Raw genomic sequence first — 22,698 nt, 5'->3', positions numbered from 1 at the left:
AAATATAATTGCCTTTTCTTGTTTTGTAATGTTCATATGAGCAGATTCCTCACTTAAAATAACTTCAATTTATTATTTTCAGGCTTTGAGTCAAGCACTTCTGAAACTCCGAGCAGAAATGACTGCTAATGCTGAACAGCAGATTATTTCTGCTGCATCACAAAAAGAGGCATCTATGAATGTCCAGGAGATTGTTGACAGAGAAACAAAGGGACTTACGGTGAGTGCTAGGTAATATCAGTGTATTGCCTTGTTGTATTGTTGATAGTCCTGATTTTGGGGGTTTGCTGTTTTGTTTGTTTGTTTGTTTTCTTCTAGACACAGATAGAGGAATTAAATAATCAGATAACAAAACTTACAGATAACCTTAAAATAAGTAAAACCAGAGAAAGTTCTTTGACCGATGAAAGGGATGAGTTGAAAAAAGAACTTCAGAGGAAACAAAATGCATTTGATAAAATGTTGAAAGAAAAAAATGAAATGGAAAAGAAACAAGAAGAACTGAAGAAACGGATTAAGAGGCTAAGCAGTAACATTCAGGTAGAAGTGATTTTAAAAAATATGTTAAATCTTGGTCAAGTTTCTGCATAGATGTGCTTGTTTTGGGGGGAAAGATTAAGTACTTTTGGGGGGAAAGATTAAGTACTTTTGGCAGGCATTGAGATATATACTTGACAGAAAATTTGTTTGCTCATCATCTGGGTTACATGTGAGCTATTAGCTTTTGCTGTTGGAAGCATGTGTCAAAAGAAAGAGACTAAAAAATACTTGCTCCTTGAAATATTTCTGAAAGAGTCTGAGGAGCTGAATTATCACTTTCAAAGCTTCTTTGAAAGGTGGAATTTTTTGATTCTTCCTGGCTGTCCTTGTTTCCCCTTTCAGAAGAAAAGTAAAGGATTTACAGTAGAATTGTCCACTTTTAAAAAAATCAGCTACTTGCTGCTGATTATTCAGTTTAGAATGCAAAGTTACATTCCAATACTTTAATAATTTAACGATAATTTTTAAAAGCTCATTTAGGTTGTAAACTATTTCTACCAATTGGAATTTAAGTCCTTATCTTTTGAAAAAGAAAAATACTTATGTAGAGGTCATTCATTGTAATTTTTCAGAGCAAAGCTGATGAACAAAATCTGATAGATGCACTTCAGAAAAAAATTAAAAAGTTGGAAAGTGAACTTGAGAAGAAGTGTGAAGAAACAGAAAATAAAGGTGTAAGAGAACACAAGGTATGTGATATTTAGATTGTGGCTTTGAGAGATACCATCAGCCTAGGTCTGGACAGTTCAGCTCTCCTTATTGCCTCTAAAAAAACCAACCAACCAACCAAACTTGATCAGAAGAAAAGCAGTTTTGTGACTGTAAATTCTTCATGTTTCCCATGCTCTTTGTTAGTGTTCTTGTTGCTTAGTACTGATAATGTAGTATTTTTCTGCCTTTTTTGTAGGATTAAAGATGCATTACAAATCCTATAAAACTAAGATTTTATAGGTAGCAGTGAAATTAATTACTTAAGTGCTGTCAGATGTGCATTTGTGAAATCAGTGCAGTGATAAAAACATGAAGTACTTAGGAACGAAAGTGTGAATCCTAAATAGGATGATGTCTGTATAAATGATATTCTTCACAACAGTGATCTTCACATACAAGAAGTTCTAGCAATTTGAGATCTGTTCATTTTACCAGCTGTTTTGTTTGGTTTTTTGCTTGTTATTTTACTACTTCAGTAACTAGCTAATATCTGTCATAGTATACTGGAATATTATAGCATGCTTGTATAATGATATTCACACTATGATATTAAGTATTATTCTAGGACTGCACTTACGCTTCCAATTAATTTGAGACTTTTTAAATACCTGTTGCTTAGTGTCTAGAGATATTTTTCTCAAACTTGGCATGTTTTTTTCCAAAATTTTGCTGTCTGTCCCTTAGAAGCAGTAACTGTTTAGAATGAAGACAGAATAGAATGTACAGGGGCTAACTGGAAAAGGGAAAATTCCAATTAAAAAAAAATTGCCTTCAGGAATATTGACTGTGATTTTTCAGTAGCCATTTGTGATCACATAGGTACAGGTTTGAACTGATGTATAATTTCTAGTCACTGAAATGTAACTTTAAGTAGAGATTCAATTTCTCATAGGAAAAAAGAAACTGTAATGACCAATTGTACAACTGTGCAGCAGGAGCATATAAACTCTTGTTGAGCTGCAGAAGACAAATCTGCTGTAAATTAGCATAGAAAAACACGTCTTTTTCTTTAATCTGTCTACTTTACAAACGTGTAATTCAACGTAAAAGGATACATTGCAATGGCACCTCTAATTTCATAAAGTGTGTCACTCTTTTTTGTGAAATGAATATTAAAAGCTAAGGAGGAATTTGTATTGGCTTTATACACCAGTCACTACAGCATACTTAAGGTGTCCAGCTGGGCCTGCTATTTACCTGATTATAAATAAGGTAAATAATACATGCCTGCTATGGCTTCATGTTTTCAATTGATAAATGAAGAATGTATCATTCTTGGTTTTCTAATATGTTTGCTTATTTTGCTTTAGGAAAAAAGTTCAAAAAGAAATACATAATCTGTTTATGTGCTTCACAGACCTCCAAGGAGGAAATAATTCGATGGGAAGAAGGTAAAAAATGGCAAATCAGAATGGAAGCATTGAGGAACAAACTAAAGGAAAAGGAAAAAGAAGCAGATGCTTTAGTCAAACAGTTGAATACATTGAAGGAAATCTATACCAAGTGAGTTGTTTTTCATAAAGTCAGCTACCAAATGATGACATAAGAGAAATCCAAATATGTTTGCCACATATAATAATTATAAGTTTGTAATGATTGTAAGATTGATAGCTAGAAGGTGACCTTGCTATTGACATTAAAAGGATTAGTTAATTTTCAAGCAGCAAAATACTCCCCCCTAGTATCCTTTCCATTGTAGAAGCCAACAACCTTCAGAAGCTGTCGCTGAAGAAAACTAATTCAAGTCCCTTATTATCTTTCTTGTATATAGCATTCTGTTATTCCCATGAAACAAATAACGTTATGAAGACAGGCTGTTTCTCACCGCTGTGTTATTTAATGAAATTGCTAGGATTGGATAGTGTGCCTCTGTTACATGTAGTGCTACTGCAGTACTGATAGTTCTAGAGACAGAAACATCTCTTTTTATGAGACAGAAGCCTTTTAAAGAAACCGCATGTACAAACCCTCTGCAAATGTTGTGTTTACTTCAGTACAGTAAAGGCAGGTTTTTACTGACAAGATGCAGAAGAGAAAGGAAACTGTGATGGTGATTGTAGCTGTTGTTAGATTGTGATTTGAAACTGCTTCAAAATGGCATTTATTCTTGCATGAATGTCACAAAAAACACAGGCAACACCAGCAAGAGATTTATGACATGCATGATACTGAGTTAATGCTCATTGTTTTTTCGACATTTTGGTTTTTGGGTTTTGTTTGGGTTTTGTTTTTTGGTTTTGGTTTTGTTTTGTTGTTTTTTTTTCGTAAAGCTGTACTGTGTATAAGGTAACCTTATTAAACTAAAAAGGGGATGTGGTTCAGTGAGCAAGAAATTACAATGTGGATTCTTTAAGACAGAACGTATTATCACCTAAATAAGGCAAGTTAGCAAATAAAGTTTTAAATGTAAATTCACTGGATGTTGCAGGACTGAAAAAGAGAAAATTGCTCTACAGAAGAAACTGAAAACTACTCGTGTCACCGTTGACCGTGTTGTTGGAGTAAGAGCCTCAGAGAATGAAAAGGAACTGGAAGAACTAAGAAAACGAAACCTAGATTTAGAAAATGAAATTGCTCGTGTAAGGTGAGAAGCATTTCAGGAGAACCTGTAAAAACTAAAAAGTCTAAATAAGAATAAAAATCAGTGCAAAGAGGTAGGTAGTCTCCATCAGAACAACGCATTCAATAAGGAAAAAAACCAGACGGGAATTTCAAGAAACCTTCTTTATGTCTGTGACAAGCAGACTTAAAGCTACTTGGGAGCAATTGTACATACTCAGAGAATATGCAGCATTGGTTCATTATTCTAAAAAGCTAAATAATATGAAAAACATCTGGCTGCTATTATGTAAAATTATAATTACAATTTAGAGTTGGTGAAAGTTACTGGAACTGCTGAGTTGCAGTTAGGAAGTGTATTCTTAATTAGTCTATGCACTGTCATAGTGGATAGTGTGCCTGAGTAACAGAAGCTGTACACATCTCAAAAGAGCAGATTCCTTTCACCAAAGTATGTACTTTCAAATCATGGGGATTAGTTGAAATAGTGTATATGGCTAACATTGATGTAGAATAACTAGCACAGTAATTCTAGAAAACTCAGTTTAGTAATCCAGAAGTTCATGGGGTTTTTTACTTTATGGGGTGATTTTTCTGCATTAATTATCATTTGTTTGTTTTGGCTTGATTCATTTTTTGATGTAGAACACAGCAAGCAATACCACGAGATTCTGTGGTAGAAGAATTACATTTCAAAAACCAGTATCTCCAGGAAAAGCTTCATGCATTGCAGAGACAACGTTCAAGAGAGACTTATTCTAGACCCTCAGTAAGTTAGTAATGTAACCATATTACCTAGAGGAATCACACCTGCTTAACAAAACTATTTGTTATCCATTTGGTATTCTGGTAATTTAGCTGGTTTTATTTGAAATGATAGTATTCTGGAACAGGATATTAAATACTCAGCTTTTAATGTTTTTAAAAAACACAACAAAAGAAACCCCCAAAAAACCCTAGAATGCAAAACGTATAGTTTCTTCTACCTGTGTTCTACAGGTAGAAGTTGAAATATTCAGCATCTTAGCATATGTGGAGAAATAAGGGGAATATGTATTTTTAAATACGTGAGTCTGCAACTGAGAGATCATTTCTGCATTTCGTACTGATTGAAAAATTGGGATACAGAGTTTGGGGAAATACTGAGCTGCATTTCAATTACACTGGGTGTTTTTGTTGTGTTTTGATGTTTACAAGATTCATTCTATTGCAAATATTGCATTATTAGGTTATCTTAGCCTTTCAAGAAATAGAGTTAACAGTACATTCTAGGTTTCGTTATTTCCTGTTTTGTTTTACTGTCTTCTGCTTTTCTTTTATGCTTCATTCTGTCTTCAACTTGAATCAGAATACAAGTGACCAGATGGAACTGACCAAGTCTGTTCCTATCAGTATCAGTAAACAAAAGTATTTTAATTCCCTTCAAAGGAAATATCTGTCAAATAGGCATGAAATCAAACATCAGACTAATCATAGCATTACCAATGGCAATGAAATAGATGAGGAAGCAGACACTCAAACATGCGTCATGCATAATGAAGGCCATGAGGCTACTGTGGATGCAAGCACAGAGGTGTCTCCTGAACAACACCCTGAAGATAATGAGAAATGCAAGGAGACAGCTATTTCTAGGGAAGGATTGCAAAAGAAAAATATAGCCGAAGCTGCTGAAAAGAATTGCAGTGAAAAAGAAGAAAATATAATCCAACCTGGAAATGGAAAACTTAATGAGAAGTATGAAGAAGAGGAGAGGAAGCAAGAAATACTCAAGCAGTCACATGTTGATGAAGAAGAAAGTGTAGAAGAGTCTTATACTGACAGAATGAGCTGCAATCAGTCTGATTCAGGGGAACCTTCTAATCAAGCTAATGACTATGAAGCAGAAAATATAAATGTGAATAATGAAATGAATCAACACACTGCAGAGGATAGACATGAAACATACCAAAGTGGTACAGAGGGTGTTGAAACAACCCCAGAATTTTGTGAAATGCCTGAGGTTTGATACTGTGGCAGTCCTCTAGCATTTCTTCTGTATAAATGATGTAGAAATAGAATAGTTGGATCTTGATAATGCAGTGGTTTCCTATGCATGGTCTGCAGGGATATTGAAGTAGTCACCAAGTCATCCATAAAGCAAACCTTTTACTTTCAGATAGGCATGCATGTCAGCTCACAAAAAAGCTACTGTCAACTCTAAAATTTTGATCTAGAAGGTTTACAAATAGTCCTGATGATACATACAGCTAGTTGATGACCTCCATTCTTTAAGAGACTTACGATGTTTTCTTAGTTACACTAAGAAAAAAAAAGGCTTTATTGAAGCAAATACTTTATTCCTATTATTACTTATGATGAATTAATAAATCCTACAGTTAATTCCATAATTAAATAAGATAAAAGTGGTGATTATTATATCATCCAAAGGTTTTAATCTTTACTAGTCTGACATAATAATTTACCATATACCTGTGATTTCAATTGGCAACAAAAGGCATGCAAAGCACTCTTTATGTAACAGAAATTACTAGCCTCCATGGATAAAGACTTAAGAACTGACTAAGAATGAGAGTTATATTTCCTGACTTGCTCTATGATCTATTTCACTTAAGTGAAATTCCTTATGCCATATGTACTATTTAATAAACATATCAGAATATGTCCTTAAAATTAGAAGCTGTTTCCAAGTACTGCGTCACAGCTTACTACACTCAGTAGCTTTTTTGTCTTTTAGACTTTGAGATTTATTTCTACTCAATGGTTTGGGAGCTAATTTTGGTTTGACAAAATTTTTACTGGCTTAAACTTGTACACTTCCCCTAACGGTTAAGCAGGTTTAGAAAATGAAAGAGAAGGAGTTAAACTCAGAGCAGATTAGACCAAGTGGTGATACAACTGTCGTCTGTTTTACTTCTGTGAAAAATACTAATTCTCTGTGGCTCTTTATCAGCTACAACTGATACAATGATTAGTGCATTACCACTTAATAACAATTTTTTTTCCCTTCCCTTTTCTCAAGACATCAGAAATAGGATCAGATGACCAATATCGAAGAGAACAAGAGGTTTTAAAGGAAAATTTAAGATTGTCATCTGAAAATGTTGAGCTAAGATTCCAGCTAGAGCAGGCCAATAAAGATTTGCCAAGACTAAAGGTAACATCTTTTTACCTTTAATCCCCTTTACCTTAACACAGGTTAGGGGATTTCTTAAAAAGAAATGGATATATTTTCTGTACATACTGTAAGTTTTTTATGGGTTTATGGAAGATGAGATAGTTGAATGGCTGGTAGAAATGATGAAAAATGTCACTGTGATGGGCAATTGCTTTCTCTTTACAGTTTTCAAAGTAAACCAACTGTAATTTTGTTACTCTTCACCTCAGATTGAAATCTAAATAAGTTGCTTATTACTTTGATTTTAGGACCAAGTAGGTGACTTAAAAGAAATGTGTGAAGTTCTCAAAAAAGAGAAAGCAGATGTTGAACAAAAGCTGAGTAGCATTAGAGGGGTAAGTATTTTAACAGCATTTTTCATAATTAAATAAAACTGAAATACAAAAAAAGTGTCAATGTTTTATTAAAGCTAAATTATTTGGAATCAACCAAAAGCAAACAGGAGTTGTTCTCATGAAATTGAGTTAATAGGACCATTAGAAGAACTAGAGCTACACTATTACATATTTGCATTATCATGGCCTTATTTTGTCATTTGGATTAAAGTTATCTTCAGAAACATATTTGTATAAAAATAGAAGTTACAGCCCAATAATGCAAATTATGTTCATGTATTTATGTAAATGCGTAATAAAGTTACAGCTTTATGGTTTAAAAGATAGGATTTTGATTTGATGCAGGTGTTAGAAAGTTGTTGTTAGTGAAGTTTTTGTTGTACTGTGCAAGATGACACGGTTAGATTTTACCCTAGCTACTGTCAGATACTTTAATAGAGCAATATTACAGATGTTACAGGACAAAAAGGCTTCAGCAGTTCCCAGTATGTCACTTGCCACTAACTTGTCAAAGTATTTGTGTGACCTTTTAAAGAAAGCTGACGTAATAAAAGCTCTTACTTGCCTTTATAGCTCTTTCAGTATACAAGGAGAATGAGTTCTAGTTCTGGGTACCTGGAAAAGATTGTATATTTTCCATTTTTTTACTTGTACCTTGCATGGACTACTTAAGTATCTGTCTAACTCTTATGCAGTGGTAATTTTTGGATAGGGAAACTCAGTTTATAAAATCGTTTCATGCAAAGGTTCTGAGGAGGCAGCAAATTCTGAATCTTTCTCCCTTTGCAGGCACCAAGATCTGACAGAGATTTTTCTTTAACTCTACTGTGTACCAACACACACCTCCTACTTCCTCCAGTTACTTTAGAGAAGAAAGAATAAATCATTTTTACTTCCAAAACTTGATTACTATATAGGTTTATGTAGGGCTCCAGAGAGTAAAATTTTCCCCATTTTCCACTGTACTGTGCTCCTTACCTCTGTAGAAAGAAAAGGAGGTACTTCATGGGCCCATCTTTATTATTGCTCAGGAAAAGTCGCTACAAATATAAGAAAATAAATGCATTTGAAGATCCTTTAACAGCTTTTCTACCTCATAAATGAATGTAGTGAAAGAAGAAAAATGGAGAAATTACAAGCTTTTTACCCCTGTACTTATTTATTTATCACTCTGCAAGGAGAATATATGCCTCAGGAAAGGGAGAAGATTTATTTATGCTTTAAGATGTAGTTCTTCTGTCACTTCAATCCAGCAGAAGTATGGTTGCTAAAAAACGGCCCTCTTCCTGCCCCTACCCCAGACAGTATTAGCACTGAAGCAATTGCATGGTCTGTTGGATCAGGGAATTGCTCTACAAGCAAAACCAAAAAGATAAAGTAGTACTTGCATTTATTTCCCCAATGTTTCAGTTTAGTTCATAAAGTACAGCAGATTTTGAGACTAACTGCAGCTTTCTTGGGTAATGCAGAAAATGAAAGAGCTGATATGTTTACTGTAGGGGTGAATATATCATTTTGAGGAGCAAAGTATGCAAGAAACATTAGAGTTTGAGTTCAAAATATAACATCTTTTTTATCAATATAAATTGCAATGGGAAAATAAGTGGTAAAATAAGATTGGAATATCTCATAATGTTAACATCAAGTGTTCCCTTCCCTTTACCTTTTTTTTCTTCACTCTGTATAGGCTGGTAGAAGTGGAAAGACCATCCCAGAATTGGAAAAAACAATCGGTTTGATGAAAAAGGTTGTAGAGAAAGTCCAAAGAGAAAATGAAGATTTGAAAAAAGCTCCAGCTGTGGTTTCTAATGAGAAATTACTTGGTCTTGAACAGGAAAATGAGAGACTGAAGGTATTGATTTATCTCCAGTAACTGTATTTAGATAGCAGTTTATATGCAAGTTAGTAGGAAAATGGAGCAGAAAGCCTGTTGTTGACACTGATTGGCACAAAAGTGTTTTAAAAATACTAAATACGAAACATGTAGAACAGAAAAGCAAAACTTCATTTTAGCATAGCATACTGCATGATTTATGTAAAGTTACTCCGTACCTCAAGGGATATATTTAAATGTGTGATGAAATGTTACGTTCACTGTGCTAGGTAGCTCTAACCATGCTGCGCTTTAAAAACTGAAATATGAAATTTTCTACTAAGCAATGTGTATGGGTTGTAACAAAGTGTTTGATACGTAGTCTGAAATGGAAAAAATGAAACTTCACCTGAGGGGCCAGCTGAGTATGCATTATGAGTCTAAAACCAAAGGAATGGAGAAAGTCATTGCTGAAAATGAGAGGCTGCGTAAAGAACTGAAAAAGGTATGATAATTGTAATGCATCCCTTTATTTCTGTTACTTACTGGTAGTGGTAAATATATTTTTCTTTTTTTCTTCTTTTTTTTCTTCTTTTTTTTCTTCTTTTTTTTCTTCTTTTTTTTAAGTGGTTGATATGGAATGGACACTCTTCTAAGCACTGATATTGCTATGACAGAATTTTTAACTGTATATGGACAGGAGACATCCAAGGAGCAGCCCAAGACAGAATTTGGAAGTTGTAATGCTAGTGATCTTGGATGCAGTGCTGCTTGCAATCAGCACTGACCATATCTCACCATCATTTTAGATAATCCTCTGCTCCATGTGAGGTTAAATATTTCATAAACCTTTGTTTTTATTGAAAAACAGGAAGCTGACAATGGAGAGAAGCTACGAATAGTGAAGAATAACTTGGAGATACAAAATGAGAAGCTAACTGTACAGCTGGAGGAAACCATTAAGAGGCTAAATCTGGCTGAGAGCCAGTCTGACAGAGCTGACAACAGAAGCTGGAAGTCTGTTGTAACAAGGTAGGAGTTGAGAATGAAGTAAGGAAGATAAACACAAGTGTTAATTCCTCTTCAAATACTAGCAAACAAATTAGACTTTATTTTTCAGATTTTTTTCTTTCCTCTATTGAAGATCACCTTTATATTATCTGTGGTTTATTTTCTGATTCTATACTAGTATGCAGGATCAGTATACAGGTCTCTGATACGGATCCAGCAGAGATCTAGTGTCCTTAAGTACTGGTGGTGTTAGCTGCTCCTATACAGTAGACAGTTACTTATCTCCCTTCTTCAGATCAGCTGTAGACTTCTGGACAGTTCTGGTAAAGGAAGTATTTTGGGTTGCTTGCTGCTTTAATGTATTGTATTTGTGCTTTGTGGAATAATGTCTGCATTTTTGCTGAAAAAAGAAAGTATTTCAGTACCATCTCACATGGGTAACAATCCGAAACAAAAACTGGAAGCCAGCAACCTGCATTTTCCAGCTTTGGCTGCATTTGAACCTACATTTAACCATGTGAATATGCAGAGGTTCTGTTAGAAAACCCACTGGGATTCCTATACTCCTTGGGACATGTAGGCATAGCTAAAGATCCCTCATGTGTGTTCTTAAGGACCTGAAAGCTAATTGCAGTCAGCCAGTGGATAAAGAAAACAGTTTTTTGATAAATTCTGTAACACCGATTTCTACTTTGCAACTTCGACATACGTTTTATCTGTACTTTTGCAATTACTTCAGATTATTTATCTATGACAACCTATTATACAGGCTGGAGATCTTAACTCTACAGCCTGAATAACTTTAATTGTATTCATTTCTTTGTTAGAAGCAAGCTGTTTAGTTCTGTGTTTTGTGGTTTGCTTACAGAAATGGTTTTGGCAGTCACTCCAAAACCATTGCCAGTCCAAAAAACATTTCTATTACACCCATTTTCAATAATGAGCTACACACAAATATGCTAGTTATGTGTCACACTAATGTGTTTAATAATGAACAGATAGATATAGAATATGAAGTTCGATATAAGATACATTCACATGAAACACGCCTGTGGTTCATCAAAGTGGATGAGGAAGCTGAATTTTACTCCTCTTGAGGCAAGTTTTTAATTGGGTATCATCTCTTGTACTGCCATATCTCAGAAAAGAACAAAAAAAATGAAACAACACCTATGCTAAGAGAAATAAACAGCTTGTGTCCTGCCCAAGGATGGAAGAGAGCAAATCTTTGGGAAGAAATACTTAGTCCTGGACTCCTGGATGACCTCAGGATGAAATAAGATGATGTGTTGCATACATACTCTCTAATAGTTGTAAACAGAGCTGAAAAGTTATCTACAAAAACAGAACCTCTGACAGCAACCTTATTAGGGCAGAAAATCAGATGGACAAAGAGACTTGTCTGATTTCATTTTGGGTCTTAGCTGCCAGTTTCCAAGATTTTACCCACTTCCCAGTCTTGCACTCCCACAGGTACCCTTAAGGGAGTTCTAGTGCTTAGCCATTGCACTGGACTGAGGCTTCAGAAAACTGTTCCTTTTTTTTTTTTAACCTTTCCCTTATGTGGTGAGGTAAAATGTCTCTATGCAAGGTCAGAGGACAGCCGTATTTAGCGTAAGGAAGGAGGGCAGCACTGGCTGTCAGTCACAGGAGGAGGACAGGAACACACAGTGAAGATGGTAGACCCTTAACAGCTATCATATCATGTCAGTAGTTGGAATATAGTCTTTCTTTTAGTTTTTCACCTCTGAAAAACATTTCTACTTAGTTGTATTTAGTTTATATAGATAGGTAGCTGTGTATAGGTAATAGATGTTTCCGCTTAATTGTGCTTGCCTATTTCAACTGATGAGAATAAAAACTTTTATTTGCATTTACTGTAACATAATTCTAAAATAAGTGAATAACATTAAGACGTTACTAACCTAGAGTTACTAACTAGCTAGAGTTACTATTATTAACTAGCTAACTGGGGCACTTTAACATGCAAACCACCTCACCAGCACATCATCCAAAGCATGTAAGTGATAGTAGAATGTATTTCATAGGGTAAGATCCACAAAGGTGCAACATTTGGAAAAGCCTTTATTTTAAGATTAGAAATGTGTTTTTCATTATGCTTTTTTCAGCTCACTTATTTATAAGACCAGTGATTATTTCAAGGCTAATACCTCAAGCATATTTTAGGGTGTATTTTATGGTATTTAATCTTCTAAAGATATTTTCATCTCCATTTCTGCAAAAGTATTAGCTTTTGCTCTTATTTTTTTTCTAAATAAAAATACTACCAGGATGCACGAAACTAAGATGAAGGAAATGGAAATGGATATTGCTAAAAAAATTCAAAGCATTACTGACCTTAAACAGCTGCTTCGGGAAGCAACAGAACGTGAACAAAATGCTGATAAAAACTTACAAGAGCTAAAAGAACAAGTGAGTAAAATTTAGCCACATGAGTCTGAGAATAGATTGCTTAATATTAACTAATTTCTCTGTACTGTCTATCTTGGCAAAGTACATTTTTTTCCTCTAATCCATGCTCTTATAGGTTTTTTGAATCCTAATTGCCATAATTGTACATTTACATATTTTAGCCAATTAATGAGGTTTACCACATATTTTTTTTCCTACTAAATTCTTTGGTAAAGTTTTTTTAATTATAGTTTCATTGTTCCCATGAAAGCCTGTAGGTAGATGGTCTTAAATGGTCTTAAAATCTTTCTAGTTTGTTCCACAGAGTGAGTTTGCTGCAGGGACTTCCCTCTTCCATCCAGAGCTTTTTGGGGGATTGACTTTGTCATCCTAAGGGGGGATCTTCATGCTTATTTCCAATATGGCCATTTCCATGCAGTCCCATAAGACTTATTTCACACATGGAAGAGTTGATGAATTTTAAAGTTGTGCGCCTTTGAAAAGATGTATCAAATTTTGTCCTTTAAGTACTCCAAACATGTAGCCCTAGGACCGTTCATCTTCTCATTTATTAAGATGTGCATGGTTTTCTTCCCCTGACATCTTGTACTGGCCATTCTCAGTGTAAGGCATTGAATACACAAGTCTCAATATAGGAAGTCATATATAATATGTAAGAAAGTAAATATGATCAATAAATACAACTTGGAATTGAGTGCTATAAAACAATTATTGTTAATTTTTGCTTGTTTTCCCTTTTCTAAAGTCAGCATTATTAACATGAAGTGCATACCAGCAGCAAAATTAACACAGAGAGAAAATTCTTTCTTTATGTGCTATTACTCTGGAGCAACACACTTTCCAGTTTCTTTCATGTCTCAGATACTGATGAAGGGATGTGGCCAAGGTTAACTACATTTCAAAGAAATACTGTGAAAAAACTCAAATCCTGTCCATTTTAGTAGTAATAGAACAAAAGCCTATCACTAACAGTAGCCTTATGAGAGTACATAAGTTGTCAGTGCATTCAAAACTGTATATAGTGTCATATTTAAAACAATTTTTTGCTCCTGCGTCTTCTACTGAAAGGCACTTGTGGAGGCTAACTCCCTCTCTGGTCAGGGACCTGTTCTAACTTATGACTGCAGGTCATTTCTAGTCAACATACACTGTTTAAAAAGGAACTCTTGACACCTAGGTATGCAGATAAGCCCGGCAGTAGTATTTTTAAAACACTTAACTGCATATCACTTCCTTAAGCATGTGTATAAATTATGCTAATATAGCTCTGCATCTAGCTTTCTTTGTAAATCTATCTTTGGAATATTTTTGTTCTTTATTCTTCATGAAATACATAGCAATGATCTATACTAACTTTAAAAGGACTGTAGATAATTCGCTTTGAGGTAACTGTCAGCTGATGAACACTTGCTGTGATAATCTAGTACTTGGTTACATCCTTAGTGTTATTTTCATTCTTTTTTTTTAAACCTGTATCAAAGATAAATCCATCTGAACTGCATTATCCATGGATAGTATTTTTAAGAGTAAAACTTTCTTGCTTTTTCTTTTAAGATTGAGCTTCTCAAACAGCTTCCTGAAGGTGCAAGGGCAGAGCAAAGCCTCACCAGGGAGCTTCAGCTTTTAAGGTAATGTACTTTTAAATAACTAAATACCTCAGCTGAATACCATGAAAGAAGAATGACCAAGAAATTGCCATTGTGATTTTTAGTTAATTATTTCATATTCTAAACTATTCTAATAACTTGTTTTATATTCCAGATTAACTAATAATCGATTAGAGAAAGAAAAAGCAGAACTAGCTCACCAGGTGGAGGATTATAAGCACCGCATACACACATATACAAGTGAAGGTCCTGCAGCTGGTAAACATTTTCAATATATAAAATAAAGGTCTTCCTGTATTTAGGGCCTAAAAGTATTTTTACTTAATATGCGTGTGCAAAATGATAGTAAATCTACAGAATTATTTGAATTCTATTAATGCCAGAGTAGTCTAAACTGGAGCAGACTAAGGTCTCGGAGTAAAAATCTACATAGTTAACTAACTTAAACAAGAGGCTGTAATCTTTGTAAGATTTCCTTTTTTAAGGTGTGTAGTTATGTCACCATTTGCTTTAAAAACCTCAAAAGACTGCTTGTAAGGTGTCAGTCATTTACTGAAACCCTCCTGCCTTGGGTTCCAAGCTGCCAGAGAATAAGTGTCTGTTTCCAGATACCAGCTCTGTGAATGATTTAAGACTTGGCAGAGATCAGTCTCATAGGAAAAGAAGAGCACTACAGAACAACACACTGCCATGACTGGGAAAAAAATTAAAATTAACCCTTTTGAAATTATGAATACAGTTAACAAGATCCTTATACTATGTTATTTCCAGATTTCCTGCATTTAATTAAGAGAAACTGCACATGTGGTATTTCTCAGCAATTGGATTGCATTCAGTCACAGGAACTAGACACCACCACCTAATTTGTACAAGAACTAAAGTAAAGCCCAGATGACTTGAATTTTTGGTGCTTGTTTATCCCAATTGGGCTTATACACTTTCAGCTTTCAGGAGATGTGGAATTACTGTAAAAAGATTCGTGTCATTGACTTTCATTACCTTAAATTTCATAACAAATTATCATTATTTTTGCAGGACATAATGAAATTGTAGAGAGGGATAAAAATGACAAGTTAATGGCAGAAGTAGCTGACCTTCAGACACAGTTGAAAGCCTCGGAGTTGGAAAAACAGCAATTAAAGGTGAGCTGCAAGGATCATCCTAGGCAAGATAATGAGCAAAATTATGGTTAGCTCTATTTGATGACAAAGTCAATTCTAAACATTATCTTTGTGAAAGCTGTTTTGTTGGTAGTGAATGTGCTGTTCATGGGTAGATTTTTGTGTCTCCACAGAACATGCTTATTTAGCCTTTTAAGAAAATATCCATTATATGCATTATTTAGCCTTTTAAGAAAAAGGCGAAAAAAGCTGCTGTTAACGTGTATTTCTTAACTTCTGGATAAAGGTGGTACTCCTTCATTCTTTTTAATAGGAAGAAACAAAAAAGCTGAGAAGTGAACTAGAAAACTTTGACCCTTCCTTTTTTGAAGAAATTGAGGATCTGAAATATAACTACAATGAAGAATTAAAAAAAAATAGTATCTTAGAAGAGAGATTGAAGCAGCTTTCTGAAGAGTTTGGCATTCAAGTGGATAGTTCAGGCAATGTTTCTGTTGGTTAGTTTAGTGTTTAGTATCCTAAGTATTGATACAGAAAATAAATTCTGGCGCAGTTACATAATACTGATTTATTTGTCTGTTTTTATCTTGGAATGATACAAGTCTGTTACGGTTACAGTAGTTTGGCACATACCTAAGAGTACACAATTGGGTTAGTCAACAGATTATGGCCAGTATTTATATACACCAGTCAAAATAAAAGTGAGTGTTATCTCTTCTAACTTCTTTGCAATATTTTATTTTAATTCAGAACAGTAATTTGGATAATACACAGGTGTCAGGTGAAGTTGAAACCTTGGGCTTATCCTAAAAGCTAAGAAAAATGTGCTAAGTATGCTATGTTCCAGATTAATGAGAAACTTGTTCTTGCCATCTCATGCTACTGTACTTCTTAATTATGGACTCAGGGTCAGTGCGCTGGACGTCTGTTCTTACATCTCTGGTTATTGTTACCTCAATTTTAAAAAATCCAAGAACAAAGAATTGAAAATAAAGTTTAGTATTTCAGCCAAACTAATGGTATTTTTGTAGATAAATTATTTTTCATTTTGTATATTTTATATAGCTGGATGTATACTTTTATAGCACCGATAAAATAAAGCCAACTCAAATGATCATGCATTCTCACCTTTGTTATTTATATGACATCTTAGTTAATATGCCCTTAGTGAAGTTTCCTAATTGAAGTGCAGTCTGAAAATGAGTATTAAGCAGAGTCATGTGTCTGTCTAATTGCTGAAGATCTCCAAAACAGAAAAAATATACTATTATTTACTCTTTTTGTCTCAAAATACTGGAAATTCCTGTAGGATATAGCTTAATTAGGTTTTCAAGTAATAGCACAATGCTGCAGCTTACCAGTTAAATAATATGGTGAAAAGTTTTCACCTAAAATAAACTCTTATAAATTAAAAAAAAAGAAAAAAAATCCATCAAATTTCAGGACTAATTTTGGTTCCACCTGAAATATATCCCTTACTGTTAAGAAACAACTAGATCCTAAATCTGAATCCTACATATAACGGTATCATAATAATTATATTTATAGAAGTGCAACCTATGTAACTTTTACTGTTGATTGCATTCATTAGCTAAGCACTTAGGACTAACCAATATTAGATATCATACTTCTTACACTTAAATATAGCAGTTTTCAGAAATGGGTTCAAAAGTTCAGGAGTTTTCAGAACTGAAAATAAACAAGCTGAAAGCTAGATCTCTGCTCTGGATATCAGCTCTCTCATATAAAACTAGACATTTCAGAAAAAATTAAAATCATACAGTACATAGGCCTGCTGCCTAACCTAGATTTAGGTAAAGAGTTCTGTGGTATACACAAGTAAGAGGAATGCAGCACATACAACAGTTAACTCAAAAGCGAAAAATCATTTCAAGCATCAAACTTGATATCTTTGAGTCTGTCAAATCTTTGACCATCCAAGTTTGAAAAACGGTGAAACAAACTCTTTGGTTCAAAGTCACAGTCATATTTTGTTCTATTAAAAGAAATTACAACAGGCTGAGAATTCAGGTATGTCTCTGCCAGTGGCCAGGGTAAACCAAGATGATGGCGATGGAGCTGAAATAAAAAGAAATAAGATCAATTTAGAGATTTTGATTGATATAGTAGCCCAACAGTTCCCAATCTGGGGGGCATGGGTGTGTGCACTTTAATTCTAGGATCCTCTGCGTTAGGGCACTTGCAACCGTTAATCAGTTATCTGAATAATATGAGAAACAGTGAAGCACAAAAGGCAAACCAGAACCCAATGTGATTTTTAGTTAATTAATTCAGTTAGTTAATGTGTGTCCTCCACAGCTTCAGAAATAATATAAACTTGCTAATTAATAAAAGATCACATTCTTATAACAATACTTGTTCTTTAAGTCAACATTACAAAAAAATTAATTTTTTATATAAAAGAATTAAGCTTTAAAATGTTGAGTGATTCCTATACAGAGAGACAAGAAAATATTTTATGTTCTCAATTAAGTTATTAGCATAATGTAGATAATGAAAGTTTATTATGTTGTCATTGTAGTGATTCACTGGCTTGACTAATTCTGTCACCTGATTTGCTAGAACATTCACTACTAAAGAATTTGGAAAACAAAAAAAAAATGAATACTTCACAATACTTCACATATTATGAATTACTATAGTGCTCTCCACGTGTCCATATATATATATTTACCTTGATTAAACACCCATCATGGCAGTGCCACACAATTCCTTCAACTTTACCCTCACTGCAGCCTTCAAACCAAGACAGTATGTCATTTTGATTCAACGGAGGTGGATTCCTTATTTCAAATGCTCCATGTGGTACAAGAAGATGTATAGGCTGCTTCTTACTTCCTAATCCTGTGTTTAAAGAAACAAAAATCTTACTGCTAGTTTCATGTGGTAACTTGAAATTTTCCTCACTTCTGTTATTACAGCTATCTTGAAAGCACTCTGTAAAGGTAAACATCTATTACAGATGACAACTTTGTTCTGCCTTTAAAAGAACAGCTAACTACACTTTTAAAGTATCAAATGTAGCAGTCTCCTCCTCCTGTAACTTCTTATTTATATAAAATAAACATGACAGAGATTTATACAGTTATCTGCTATCGCCTTGTGGTCACGTCATCAGTAACCATAAAGATACTAACTAAGTTCTTCATGCTTCAGATCAAGGTCCATAGCACAAACACCTCAGTTCCTGAAAATCTGGGATATTTTCTTACAAATATGGATTAACCCTTAGGCCAGGCTGTTAACAAATGCATTGTCTCTTCACTGAGTGTTCAAAGTAAATCTTCATCTAAGAATACAGCTATTACATTTTTTGTTGCAGTTGCTTTACATTCTGAGAAAATGCTTAGATGGGGTACTGCTATTTTTCGTATCCATCCTTGCAAGTTATCCTAACAGCAAAGCTCAGAAGCTCAGACTCACTTGTGCTCACACCTAATTGGATTTTTGTTATAAGGCTTTTAAAGGGAGAAGCCACAACCAAAATTTAGCTTAAATTAGATTTCCTTTAAAAAGACAATATTTCATAACTCTAAAATTGCAACTTATGACTAACTCTAGGGCTGAATAAATGGCTGAATAAAATTTTCTACTTCAGTGGACTAAACAGCATCAGAAGAGCAAGTTAAAAAAAAGTCAAGGCACCACCAAACAATCTTAAAAATATTTTCATAGTAGTATTTAAAACAACTTTTCCGGTCAGCATAGTTTTAAAGACTAAAGCAAAGCATTTTTATTGTAAATCCTAAAGAACATGCACGTAGAAAGAGGTTAACAGACATACATGACAACTAAGCTTTCTGAGGTATTTTTGGGTGAGTGTTCTTTGAGCTAGCCATTTCTCTCTTTTCTAAAAAAGTTACATTGCTACCTTAGAACGTTTTTTAAAAACCCATAGAAAGAAAATGCAGCTTTCATTCCAAAATATAACTAAATAAAAAAGTATTTAAGAACAAGCCATACAGACTTACCATATGGATTTGCATTAATATTAGTCCCAATAAGCTCCAATGTTTGTTCTAAAACTTCTGACAGTGGCACCGGACTGATTTCCAGGAGCCCTGGGTCAGCATGGTGTTTCAAAACCAGCGCTATTTCAGCCTCATAATTTACAACAGATGAGTGCCAGCAATGCTGCTTACTATTTTTCTCCACAGGCACCCAACCTATGAGAAAACACTGCATTTTACCAAAGTAAATATCTGAAGTTATCAAATGTGCACTAGGACTGTACATGCATTGAAAAATAAACAAAAGAGAAACCACCACAGGTAACTACAAACAGAGTAACAAGAAAAACTATGAGAGTGCAAATGAGCAATGCAAATGTGACAACTGTGCTTCCAGCTGAAGCCCTGTAAGTCTGCACAGCAAACTGCAGTTATTGCCAATGTGTCAGAAGAACAAAGCCTTTCTGTATATAGTGAATGAAGGGCATTCCAACTGCTTTCTGAATATGTCAACTGCTACTTTTAACCCTGGAACTAATTCTAATTCACTTAAAAAATTGATCCCCCCCACCCCCCCGCTCCCATTTTATCTGTGCTGCATCATAGGTACCTGGCATATGTCCGTTTTCATCCGGCAGAGGATTGCCATTAGAGAAGTCTATGTCCTTTGCTGGAATCCAGGTATCTGGAACAGGCTTGAAATCCTCTTCAACATTCCAAACAAATTCTAGACATATAAATGTAACATTTAGTTTTTGGCAAACTTGGCCAAATTTTTATCATGTTTTAATGCAAGTATTAAAATACAATTGATCTAAACCTTGTTTGACAGACAGTAGTCTGTTACTTTGTACAAGCACTAACATCTGGCACACTCAAGCAGTTTGTAATTAGGAAGGGTTTAAAGAAACATAGTAGCCTTTAAGTAGTTTAAAAATTTAAAACTAACAGAATAACAAAAAGTTTCTAATTAGCCAACATTGTATGTAAATTAGAGCAAGAGAAGTAGAATACAACAGACCATTTCAGCTGGAAGGGAGCTACAATGATCATCCAGTCCAACTACCTGACCACCTTAGTGCTGACCATGTTATTCAGGGCATTGTCCAAATGCCTCTTAAACACTGACAGGCTCGAGGCATCGACCACCTCTCTAGGAAGCCTGTACTAGTATCTGACCACCCTCTCAGTAAAGAAATGCTTCCTAATGTCCAGTCTAAGCCTCCAGTGACACAGATTTGAACCATTCTCACATGTCCAATCACTGGATACCTGGGAGAAGAGCTCAGCACCTCCCTCTCCACTCGCCCTCCCCAGGGAGCTGTAAAGAGCGATGAGGTCACCCCTCAGCCTCCTTTTCTCCAAACTAGACAAGCCCAATGCCCTTAGATGCTCCTCATAGGACATTCTTCCAGCCCTTTCACCAGCTTTGCTGCCCTCCTCTGGATGCATTCAAAAAGACCTTCACATCCTTAAATTGTGGGGCCCAGAACTGCACACAGTACTCAAGGTGAGGCTGCACCAATGCTGCTGAATACAGCAGGATAGTCACCTCTTTTGTGCAGCTGGTTATGCTGTGTTTGATGCACCCCAGGACATGGTTTCCCGTCTTGTCTGCCAGGTCTCACTGCTGACTCACACTGAGCCTGCTGTCACCCAGCACCCCCAGATCCCTTTCTGCAGGGCCGCTCTCCAGCCACTCCTCTCCCAGTTTATACTTGTGCCTGCTGTTACTCCACCCTAGGTGCAGAATTCGGCATTTTGACTTGTTAAATTTCACCCCATTAATCACCGCCTAGTGCTCTAATCTATATAGATCCTTCTGCAAGGCCTCTTGTTCCTCAAGACAGTCCACAGCACCTCCCACCTTGGTATCATCAGCAAACTTGCTAAAGTGTTTTCCCAACTGGGTAACATGCATTGCCAGAAAAGCAGGAAAGAAATCTTCACTAACCTTTGCCATCTTCCAATGAATACAAAAATTGTTTAAACCTTTTTTCAGCTTGTTTGTTGGGTTTCCGATCCAGCCTGGCCCATAGATATGGTTTCCCTAGAATTTCCAGAGGGATAAAACCAGAAGTTTACTAAGGTAACCATACCCTGTAGAGTACTGCAAACAACTACATAAAAGGCAATACATGAATTGTCAGTTATCACTACAGAAATTTTATATCTAAAGACACTATTTAAATTCATAAATTAATTACTGTATATGAATCTAAAAATCTATGTGTAGAATCTTGCCTAGTTTCATACAAGTTTCCTTACAATTTTAAGTAAAGGCAAGAATCCCAGTGATGCAATGAACCATAGTCTTCACGTTTCCTTCCAACTTCCACACTTCTTTTAATCCTCCCCAAAGAAATTAGACATTGTTTACTAAATAAATTCTAGTGTGCAAGGAAGATTTACTGGAACAGTTCCTTGATTAGCATGTTCACTGAAAACATACTTTATGTATTTTAGAGAGTAAAATCTATAACAACTTTATAAACCCCTCCTATTGTCCAGTAACTATTACTTCGTGGCCAAGATATTTAATTACAGTTGAATTCACAACAGCTGAAATCCAATAAATCATACAATAGAAAACTAAGTAAAGCAAGGCTTATATTCAGCATGAGAAATCTGCACATGGATCTTCCTTATTACCTTTATAGGTAGTTACATAGCAGCAGGTTCCGTCCACCTTTTCAGTAGGAATTGCATTGTATACATCTGCCTTTAATGCCTTTGCAGTTACAGTTTCAGTTGCCAAAACTTTAAATGGCTGAAAAGAAGACAGGTATTTTAAACCTTCATCATGGCTATGTTACTGCCTTGTTCTCATATGGGTTCCTACTCATTACAGCTGGCCTCTGCAAGTCCAGTATTACACATTATATCGCTCATTTCTAATCCTATTACAATACCCTTTTGTTTCTTCAAGACATGAGAGTCTGGAAAACGCTCTACAACAAAAGTACAGAGGCAACCTGTTTGCAGACTCTCTCCCTCTTTTCCATTCTTGATCAGTACTTAGAGATGACTTTGCCTTCCACCTTAAACAGTGCATACAAACTAGAAGGGTTCCAGTCCAACACTGCAAGACACTGAGATGTGTCTTCCTGTATTACAATGGCAAGAGAAATTCATCATGACCAGCTGCTCCGAGCTTGCAGTTTGGAGCTCAAAGTGAAAAGCACCATGTTAGTGCAATACACAGACCAGTGGAACACAAGGTGGCAAAAGCATCCTGGTATTAAGTACTTAGTATCAGTGCTGTCAACTCAATACTTTTCCACTTAAAAAGAGCAAAGAAATAAGTGATCTGGACATCTGAAACAAGTATCCAGCCACAACTACTCCAAATTTCTAGAAGGACTTCTATAGCTAGGACTTCACAGAATCACAGATGCTCCACTCCCTTAATCATCTTTGTA

General features: G+C 35.1%; 2 protein-coding genes across 2 annotated transcripts in view; one reads left to right on the top strand and one right to left on the bottom strand.

The window, feature by feature from the left end:
- The window catches only part of CEP290 (centrosomal protein 290kDa), a 50,340-nt gene extending 34,533 nt beyond the window's left edge, over positions 1-15,807 (top strand). The window contains exons 37-52 of the mRNA XM_010179147.1: positions 83-220; positions 319-540; positions 1,113-1,229; positions 2,609-2,754; positions 3,680-3,835; positions 4,456-4,579; positions 6,830-6,964; positions 7,234-7,320; positions 9,008-9,172; positions 9,516-9,638; positions 10,005-10,165; positions 12,436-12,577; positions 14,132-14,205; positions 14,339-14,442; positions 15,220-15,326; positions 15,619-15,807. Of these exons, the coding sequence (XP_010177449.1) occupies positions 83-220; positions 319-540; positions 1,113-1,229; positions 2,609-2,754; positions 3,680-3,835; positions 4,456-4,579; positions 6,830-6,964; positions 7,234-7,320; positions 9,008-9,172; positions 9,516-9,638; positions 10,005-10,165; positions 12,436-12,577; positions 14,132-14,205; positions 14,339-14,442; positions 15,220-15,326; positions 15,619-15,807 (2,190 nt within the window). The remainder of the gene's footprint in view (positions 1-82; positions 221-318; positions 541-1,112; positions 1,230-2,608; positions 2,755-3,679; positions 3,836-4,455; positions 4,580-6,829; positions 6,965-7,233; positions 7,321-9,007; positions 9,173-9,515; positions 9,639-10,004; positions 10,166-12,435; positions 12,578-14,131; positions 14,206-14,338; positions 14,443-15,219; positions 15,327-15,618) is intronic.
- Positions 15,808-16,972: 1,165 nt separating this feature from the next.
- LOC104536514 (chromosome unknown open reading frame, human C12orf29) lies at positions 16,973-22,046 on the bottom strand (the record flags this gene model as incomplete). Its single annotated transcript, XM_010179146.1, has 6 exons — positions 16,973-17,384; positions 18,001-18,170; positions 19,298-19,492; positions 19,887-20,003; positions 21,231-21,326; positions 21,929-22,046. Coding segments are annotated over 6 exons (885 nt in total), but the record flags the coding sequence as incomplete, so codon positions are not given.
- Between the last annotated feature and the right edge of the window lie 652 nt (positions 22,047-22,698).

Source organism: Mesitornis unicolor, unplaced genomic scaffold (assembly GCF_000695765.1).
Source record: "Mesitornis unicolor isolate BGI_N332 unplaced genomic scaffold, ASM69576v1 scaffold20292, whole genome shotgun sequence".
In the NCBI taxonomy this organism is placed as follows: domain Eukaryota; kingdom Metazoa; phylum Chordata; class Aves; order Mesitornithiformes; family Mesitornithidae; genus Mesitornis; species Mesitornis unicolor.
Note: the sequence above shows the minus strand (reverse complement) of the source record. Positions and strands in the feature narration are given on the sequence as shown.